This window comes from Desarmillaria tabescens (assembly GCF_030435595.1).
Source record: "Desarmillaria tabescens strain CCBAS 213 chromosome Unknown EV420scaffold_236, whole genome shotgun sequence".
Taxonomy (NCBI): Eukaryota; Fungi; Basidiomycota; class Agaricomycetes; order Agaricales; family Physalacriaceae; genus Desarmillaria; species Desarmillaria tabescens.
In genome coordinates, this window is record NW_026848535.1 from 1 (window position 1) to 9960 (window position 9960).

General features: G+C 47.7%; 1 protein-coding gene across 1 annotated transcript; it reads left to right on the forward strand.

The window, feature by feature from the left end:
• The first annotated feature begins 8832 nt into the window (after positions 1–8832).
• Positions 8833–9485, forward strand: EV420DRAFT_1600985 (uncharacterized protein). Its single transcript, XM_060475007.1, has 2 exons — positions 8833–9151; positions 9208–9485. The coding sequence occupies exons 1-2, from the start codon at positions 9120–9122 to the stop codon at positions 9425–9427; spliced, it is 252 nt and encodes an 83-aa protein (XP_060321508.1). The 5' UTR covers positions 8833–9119; the 3' UTR covers positions 9428–9485.
• Positions 9486–9960: the final 475 nt, after the last annotated feature.

Consider the following 9960-nt stretch of genomic DNA (forward strand, 5'->3'; position numbering starts at 1 on the left):
ACAATAAATTTGCTTATGTTCTTCGAGTAGCTTGTCGCAATTTGTCTCACACTAGGAAATCCCCTCTATCGCGTTCGTAATGCTCACGAAAAAACGCTGGGGTATTTACCCACAAATCAACCTCCCGACTCATCCGCTGTTACATGAACTCGTTCATCGAATGGAGGCCTGGAAAAATATATGGCTCCGGTCATGTGTAGAAATTAGGACATATGCATAGTGAATTTCACCCCCCTAGTTAGGACGGAGATTATACTATGTCCGACATACATGATGACAACGCGAGGTAATGTGTACATGACGATAGAAACTTGTTATTAGTGGCTGTGGTTCCTGAAAACTTAGAGCTACAGGAAGGTACTTCTCCTTGTTCTTAAAATCCACGAAACCACACTCCGGTGCCGATGAAAAAGAATAGACTGTCAGTAGTTTAGATATATCATTTAAGAAGAGAATCTTGCCCTGAAATTAATGATAGCTGTTAGGTTACTCCAGAATACGTTGGTGGAATTGTTTGGCAACTGAAATAACCCTGGCAAGTTTCCCAAAGAAAGGAAAAAGATCAATAGTGGACTACAATGAAATGACGGACAGATGGCCCGTTAGACAGAAGGATGTCGAGAAGGGACAACGTTGGACGGAATAAGCGTCAAGATGTATAATACTGTTGGAAAACGGGGTATCGGTTCGTTCCCAGTGTCACATGCGCGGTAGCAAGCCAATAGTATTGCGCTTGGCTGAGCTCTGCAAACGCATGAGGATCTACTCTACAGTACCTACTTTTATACTAAATGTACTTTTACTAGAACTTTCCACGCTTTTCCTAAGACTTCTTCCTTAATAAGCGAACTCGGCATGATGCCGGATTGCCAAATCCCAACAAATACACTGGGACTGTAATCCGTCCGTCTCCTTAGGTAGGTTGTTATGGCTCATTGACGAAATACAAGTTGAAGTCGATTTGTGAAGAGACCCAGCGCATGGGCCGGCACCACGGCGCGGTTGTTTTGGGTTACGTCATCTTTGATTGCTCTTGCTCGTCCTTCCACCATAGGGTACACAGCTCAGCCTTGTATACCGCTCTTTTCTACTACAATGACTCGTGATTGAGTAGGGATTTATCTACAGGGACTCCATTCGCCTCACTACTGAACTCGGCGAAGCCATGACAATAAACGAGAAACTGGCGCAGGGTTCCTGAATCTTGGGGATGGACAGGAAGATGTATTTTCTCATTAGGCTGCATGATATTACTCCCGATATTCCATTCCTGATTAAGATTGCTCAATAGCTTGCCGATATCTTCCATAAGAAACCTGCCTCAAACGAAGTTGGGAATCCTGTTCGGCCTCGCGTGTTTTCACATCATGCTTCTGTTCATCGCTGCGCTAGAGAGAATGGTATTCGGCCTGTGTTCAGTAATAGGTGCTCGCCTAGCCAGTCTTTCGACCCGAGGAGGTACACGAAGCCACCGAGTACGATTTAAGATATGTGACAGGTGGACACTGTCGTTTTCTCGGTGAGTATTCGTTCTTGCATTCGAGGCTACACTGAAACCGTTATGTATTATGGACAGTGAACGTCGTACTCCTCACCCCGTCACCGGTCACCTTCCCTAACCTAGCATCAAACACGTTCTTCAATCGAACCCACGCACTACACATCCTCGCTCCACTGCGGAATGACAAGTTCTTTCGCTCGATCAGGTTCTGAACGTGCGCACATACACTCAGTTGGTGGGTTGCACGACATGTGGATATTGTCAGGGCATCTTTCAGGCTGATTTGCACCCCGCCCAGCATTTCACCACTCGTGACCTGTTCCATCAGGGAAAGCCGCTGGACAATCAGCCTCTTCTCCTGGTGATACCAGGCATCTGTCTGTCGAGGATGAGGACCCTAATAATGTTGCAGCAAACCGGGAACGCATGGATGATTCCGATTCGGTACGTGCCATGCTCAAATGCGTTTCGTGGTCTAATGTTCTCCCAGTACATACGAGTCAAGATGGTGCATAAGTACTGTTCTCTGTGAGCTGCAGGGCAGCGTGTGGGAGTGAGTCGTCTTTGATGTTTTCTTTTGATGACCCTGATGCTTCCCACGACGTACGTCCTAGTGGCAGAAGAGGTTAAGGAGCCCTTGAAGAGGATTGAACATATCAGTGTGGTATACAGAGGAAGAGCAGAAAAGAGACATGGTTTGGTTACGCATATCTCCTCCTCGACTTGACGCTCTATAGAGAGGCACATGTTTTTGTTTGATCAGTGTTCAGATGCTCGTGGCCTAGCAAGTCTGTCGGGTACACTGAAACGCCGTACAAAATTGAGGATTTATCGGAGTGGATGCGGTCGTCATCTCAGTGAGCGGCCTGTTCTTGGACTCGAAGCGGTGTTAATGCTATTTTTAGCATAACCATCACGGCCTGTATACGTCGTCCTCCACGCACAATAAGCGCACTCTTCAAACGGACTCGCCTGTTCCATATCTTTGCTCCACTGGGCAACAAAAACTACTTTGACTGGATGCTTGAGGCCTACTCAGGGGACCACACGCATCCTCGCTGGGTGTCATGTATGACGCGTAACGTTTTGGTGGTGTGCCCCTCCTTCTATCACAACGTCTTGAACAATGACATGGCTTTATCTACAGTGACTGCCCATCCGCGTCGTCAACGAACCAGGAGATAATGAATCTGTGGACGAGCTTGAGGAAGAACGGGAAGATAAATTTCTAAGTGTGTTGCGTATTTGTTGTCCTATATTTGCATCTCTGATTGTTTGATAGTTTGCCTGTTTCGTCCGCGACGTCCCTGCTCATCGGGATTCATATTCGTATGCCGGCATGAGGTGTGGAGGAAGATCATCGAGACGACGTCGAGGCGACATGATTCGGCAACGAGTGTTCCTCTTCGAGATGGCAAGGATGCTGTTTGACTTGGTCTTTGGCGATAGGTGCAAGCCCAGCCAGTCTATCAGCCTGAAGAAGTACACCAAACCTCCTTGCAAAATTGAGGATATGCCAGAAGTGGACACCGGTGAATAGCCCCGTTCTTGCATTGGAGGATACACCAATGCTCTAGTTCGCATAATCATTACCAGTACGCGTTCGTCCTTCTAAGATTCGTCATCTGCTAACCTTTCTTAGTCTAGACACGCACACCATAACCACGCTGTTCAAATAGATTCGCCTGCCCCGCATCTTCGCTCCTCTAGGCAACGACAAGTACTTTGAGGCAATTGGGTATACCGAAGGGGCACGCGCGTACACTCAAGTGGTGGGATGCCAGACACATGGAGATACCCCTCATGTCCTTCACACTCACCTGCACCCCGCACAACATTTCACTGGGGCAAGACCCTCTGGGTGAGCAGGGCTCTCGAGGGTGAGGGTAAGAAGGTGTATTTCGCTGGTGATACCGGGTATAGGTTCGTCAAGGATGGGAAGGACATGGATGAGAGACGTACGTGTCCCTTGTTCAAGGATATCGGTGAGCATATGGTGGGTTCGATTTGGTACGCGTGCAGCGCTCGGTTATGTTTTGTGATGTTGATGTTCGCCTAGGATGTTCGAACTGAGGTGGTTCTCACGTCGATAATACATTGCGCTCCACAAGATAGCATGCGCATCTTCAAGGATGTTGGGGCGAAGAAGGCTATTGCTATGCAATGGGGTGAGCTATCTCTTACGTCCTCCTTTACTTTCGCTTTCCTGATTCTTTTCAGGGCGTGAATTCTGATGACAGAAGAGATTACCAAGCCACGGAAGAAATTTGCCGAGGAGTGCAAGAAGATTGGGATAGAAGAGGGCGACTTTCTTGTCAGCTTTTATTGGCGAGACTAAATGCTTTTAATACTCTGTTCGATATTAGGTTATACGCTCCAATCAAAAAACAAGGCGGAAGCTCACTGCAACGTAGAGTCCACTAGAAATAAGCGATGTTCAGACTTCACTCGAAGAACAAACAAGTACGGAGACCGAGATCGATGATCGATGACCACCACATCTTGTACGTGCACCGTCTGTGGTTTTTTGTCTTCAATCTATTTATTTCTTGACCCTTGAGTAGCACCGCTTTCGTACAAACACACAGCTTAAAATCGTTGAGGTGAAGCCTTGGGAAGCGAATTTGCTTTCAAGTAGGCGCAAATGCATGTAAAGCACCGGGTAAGCGGCCTCAACCTTCAAAGGGGTTGTAAAGTTCGCTGGAGAGCTACACTTCCAGTTGTTGATTTGACGTGCTTTGGAGGTGTCGTATGCGAGATATCGCGTGCGATGTAGGTATGTCATACACGGTATGCTTGTTTCTACATGTTCATTCCTTATGCTACTGCCAAATTATTCCAAAAACAATCCGAGGGTGCGTTATGCTGCTGAGCGTCTTTTAAGGTCTGCGGAGAGTGTATGTCGCTTGGAAATCTTATAAATCGTTGTTACGGCCTCTATGTTGTTATTTTCATCTTGGGAACGTCTAATAGTAACGCTGATGTTACCACCTGCCAAAAAGGCTCGTGGAGAGTGAGATTGATAGCGCCCTGGGATGGAAATGAAAAGCCGGAGAGAAGCAATTGGATGCCTTGAATAGGAAGGACCGGCAAAGCGGCAGAAGCCAGTCATTTTTGGATAAGGCATCTGATGCGCATACGTCATCCCTTGCCGCGCTTTCTTTTCCTTCTAATTTACATTCATGGGGTACGCAAGTGTAAGCCCCTCCTGTCTATAACAACAGCTTGGAGATTGCGCACAGAACTATCTACGATCATGCTTAGCATCTCCGCTATCCACGTCGTCGACGAACCAGGCGAGGAGAAGACAGTATGAGGTGGGCGCCCAGTGCGTTGGACCTTCGATAAGCCTGTGTAGTTCCAGAACCCGTGGCCGATCTGGAGGAAGAATGGGGGGAAGAATGGGCTAAGTGTGGTGCGTATCTCCAGATTTTCATGAGGCCTCGAAACTGGCGCTGATTGCTGGGGAAGCTTGCATATATGACTCGAAATAGACCCGACCTGCGTAAAGTCGGGATTCTTGTCACGACACCGACGTGGGGTGGAGAGGATGGACACAGGGGTGAGGTGAAAGGGATGTGGTTGGGCTACGCGTTTTTCATCATCGAGTTTCCATACGTCGCTTCGCTAGGGAGAGGTGCAAGGGTGCTGTTCGACTCAGTGTTCAGTGATAGGTGTTAGCCGAGCCAGTATTTCCGTCCGGAGAGGTATACCGAGCCGCCGTGTAAGATCGAAGATATACCAGAGGTGGACGCTATTGTCATCTCGGTGAGTGCCCCATTCTTGGATTCAAGCCTTCGCTAATGCTGTTGCTAGCATAACCATTATGACCAGTACGCGTCGTTCTCCACCCCATTCCAATCGCCTACCCACCTTTCCTAGTCTAGACACCTACACCATAATCACGCTCTTCAAACGAGCCGGCCAGCCCCATATCTTCACTCCTCTAGGCAGCGAAAAGTACTTCAACTCAATTGGCATACCGAAGGCCACACGCACACTCTCGACTGGTAGGACGCACGAGCGTAGAGATAGCCAGCATGTCGTCCTTCAAGCTTACCTGTATACCCGCAGAGCATTTCACCTGTCGGAGACTGCTCGATTAAGCCATGACTCTGTGGGCGAGCTGGGCAGTGAAAGGTGCGGGTAAGACGGTGTATTTCGATGGTGATACGGGGTATCGATCCGTTAAGGATGGGGAGGATGAGGATAAGTGGCCGACGTGTCCTGTGTTCAAGGAAATTGGAGAGTCGCAATTCAAATTCTCATCCTACTGGCAAGATGTCGCTGCCGGTGCTATTGTGAGTTCCAATTTCAGATGCTTTCGCCGTGCATTTGAACAATTTCTGATGCGTCTTCAGCTCAAAATTTCCGACTTTACAAGCCTGTGGAGGCAAAGTCACACATAGGTTAGTGATTTCTCGTGTCATACAAGTTTGGTCTGACTTTTCCTTGTTATTTAGGCTTCCTGATCCACTTTAAGCTTGATCTTTGGTAAGTCGGTGTTCACTCCATTGTTTGGTCTGTCCTCGCTCATACTTTCTTGCGAAGGGCATAAAATCCTTTCAGATTCTACCTCTGAATCTTACGGAGCTAATCTCTCCCAAACTTAGGTAAGTCTTCTACCTTTTTTCCGCAGTCTCCGAGGCTAACCCCCGGTTAAAGACCTAGATCAATGCCTACAATATTGTCGTGCTTATTCAAAGAATCCAGACTGATTTGAAACATAGCGACGTGTGTATACTGGGAATTATCATGAAATATCACGTTTCCGAGGAGCTATGGATTTTGCTGCATTGGGCATCGACATCACTTTTCCTGAGAACGGCGGTATCAGCAGTTCAGGGAAGGTTGGCGAAGCAAGTTCTAGGAGTGGGATGATGCGAACAAGCGATGATAAAAGAGTGCCAGTTAGCAAAATGAGCATCTGCGACCAATCTGCGACAAGACCCTGGTCAGTATTTTTAATGACCCTGAAGGAGGAGTTCAGAGAGCGATAGGAGGACCAGGTTCAGTTGGTGGGTGATGAATACGTAATGTTCGATGCTCGACTAACGGGTTTCTCAGAGACTGAAAACTGAACGTAAATTGCGATATACTTTCAGTTACGGAATCTCCGTGGCTAATGTTCTTGTTAGCATAATCACTACCACTACTTAGCACGTGTCTTTCTCCAGAAATGTGTCGCTTGCTGATCTTATCTGGTCTATAAAGGTGTGCGCCAAGCACCCTCTTCAAAAAGACTCAGCTGTTCCATATCTTCGGTCCCCTGAACGAAAAGTACGGGCATTTGCATATGTCCCTATGCATATACTCTAGTACTGGATGGGCGTACAACGGGTGGAGATACCCCTATCCCACAGTCACGGGATCCCACAGCATCTCGCAGGTTTACCACGCACAATCAACACTGACAACCACGCAGCCACACAGGCTCCCACACTAAATTCTTCTTTCCCCAACGACGCCCTATTTCTCATATCCAGCAATGTCTCCATCCACTCCCTTGATTCCAGCACAAGGCCCTCAGGCTGTGGTATTTCGCGCCGCAAAAGAAGTGACTTGCATCCTTAGAGACGCGGGATACACATTTGCAATCATGGGGAGTTTGGCTTGCTATCTCTACGGAAATGAACGCCTACCAAATGTAAGATCCGTCGCGCTCATCTTATATCTCGGTTGTGATACTGACGAAGCGGTAGGACGTCGACATTTTGATTTCATCGCGTACCTGCGATCTGGAGCCACTCAAGAAATTTCTCGTCACCCAGAACCCGGATCATTTCTATCTCGTGGATGCCAAATCACCTCGAGCTAAGTTCAAGGTATTGTGGTACCACGATCATGGTAGAGATGGAAAACTGGAGAGAACAAAGGTCGATATCATGAAACCGGGAGTTATGCAGCTGCCGATGATATTTTCTGAGGCTATCGTCGATAAGCAGGGGCTTCCGGTTGTTCCCATGTCGATCCTGCTGCTGCACAAACTCAGGGGTTGGGAGGATAATATGAAGTCTCCGAAGCCGCATCTTCGGAGGAAGCATGATGCGAATGTGGGAGATATAGGATCGTTGCTGAGGATCGTTATTGAGGATATGGGCAAGCAGGAAAAGAGAAACTCATTGCATTGGAAACGGTTTGCGCTGGAGAAGTTTAGTAAAGGATTCCAGGATGGGACGAGGCGTCGGGTGAACTTGTTCAGTGAGAGAAATCCAGAGTATGGGGATATGTGGAAGGAGCTCGGCTGGTAGAGATGTTGAACGGACTCTTTCTGATGTATGATATTTCCTGCTCGCTCAGTTCTTATTTAATTTCTGAAACTGATACTCAAATGCATTCTACTTGTGGCAGGATATTTCACTTCTGGGATGTACCGAGAATCGAATTTTGGTTAATCGTTAAGGAAAGAAAGCAAAGAATCTAGGTGCAGGTAAGGAGACGGTGAAATATGATATGTACAGCACCGGGTGAGCTGTATTGACCTTCATTCATTGCCGAGGTCACTACTGAGCTGTGCTGCTATCCGTCAGTTTGGCGCGCCTTTGACGCGTCGTATGCAAGATATGAAGCTTTTGTTCTACTTCTTCAATATTCATGTCCTGCTTTATCACGACATGACCATTCGGAGTATTTATCGTGCATGGTATGTTTCTGAATAACCGTTACTTTGAATTTGATGCGTGCTACGAAATCCAATACGAATAGTTGGTTCGTACGAGAATAACATACAGCCTGCTCATCGTTAGACTACAAATGTATCGGATATATGGGATAAATGGGTGGGAAGAGGAGACGTGCGTTTTCTAGTAGTTAGTGGTTCGGAATCCATCCATATTTAAGCTGCACAGGAGCCCTTTGCGTTGTTCACAAAATCCTGCGACTGCACTCTCGCACCCAAGAAAAAGAATAGGATGATTGATAGTCAGTAATTCGGATAGAGGGAATCGAACCCTGTAGTTAACGCTACTCCCGAATGGGTTTTGGTAACATTAAATAATCGCCCTGGCGTGTATCCTGAAGAAGCAACAAATGATCAGCAGCCGAAATGCCCGACCGTTATCCAGAAGGAAGTCGAGAAGGGACAATAGTGGACGGAATGGAAAACTCAACCAGATGTGTAAATAGTCGTTGGACTGCTATCCATGCGCCAGCTTAGTTATGTTATTATGATGCATTGAGAAGGCCCTGAAAATCGAAGCTGACAGACTTGTCATCAATGTTAGGAGAAGGGATGCAGAACTGGGCGCACGAAGAAGGGCCGGTATCGCGGCAATTTATTTTTGGATACATTATCCGATTGTGTACGTAATATTTACCCGCGCTCTTGCGCATTCCTTCCATCCTTGTGTTACGGCTCACGCTTGCGTGCCGCTTCTTCCCACAATAACAGCTCGACGAACGAGCATGGCTTTATCTACGGTGACCGACATCCCCGTTGTCGTCGACGAAGCAGGCGAAAAAAAGCATTCGGGATTCCTCTTCGGCCACGCGTGTTTCCTCATCAAGCTTCCGTTTATCGCCACGCCAGAGAGAATGTCATTCATCCTGTTCTGAGTGATAGGTTCTCGTTCAGCCAGTACTTCGGCTCGGAAAGGTATAGGAAGCTCTATGACTGAGGATGCATCAGAAGTGGATTCATTCGTTATCTCGGTGAGTTTTCGTTTTCGCATTCGAGGCAAGGCTAAAACCATCTGCATTATGTCCAGTTTGCGTCTTCCTCCTCAACCCTTCGCCTTGCCTAGTCTAGCATTAAGCACGCTCTTAAAATGGGCTCACGCACTACACATCTTCGCGTCACTGCGCAACGACATGCACTTTCACTCGATCGGGTTCCCAACGCGTGCGGATATAGTCAGTGGATGGGTTGCACGACGCGTGGAGATCACAGGGGCATCCATCTTTCAGGATAATTTGCATTCTGCCTAGTATTCATCCGCTCCGGGCCAGTTCCAACGAGAAACGCAGCTGGTCTCTTCCCCTGGTGATAACCAGGTGTCTGTTTGTTGAGGATGACGACCCCAATGATGGGTCTGATGCTTTCCACAATGTAGATTGTAACGACAGAAGAGGTTACGGAGCTGTCGAAGAGGGTTGAAGGCACCGATGTAGGTGGAGCAGGAAAGCCACGGCAAGGCAACGCTGTTTTTTTACGTGTGTTTCCTCTCGAGTACACTGTGAAGAGACGCATATTTTGTTCGAACGTTCAGGCACTTGTGGCCTAGCCAGTCTGTCGGATATACGGATACTGAGCAAGATTGAGGATTTATTGGAGGTGGATGCAGTCGTCATCTCAGTGAGTAGCGGTTCTTGGACTCGAAGTGGTGTTAATGCTATTTTTAGCAGAACATCACAGCTCGTACGTGTCGTTCTCCCCACGTCCGACTCACGCGCGCGCTTCAAACGGACTCGCCTGTCCCAAAACCACTTTGACTGAATGCACGAGGGACCGCGTGCGCTTC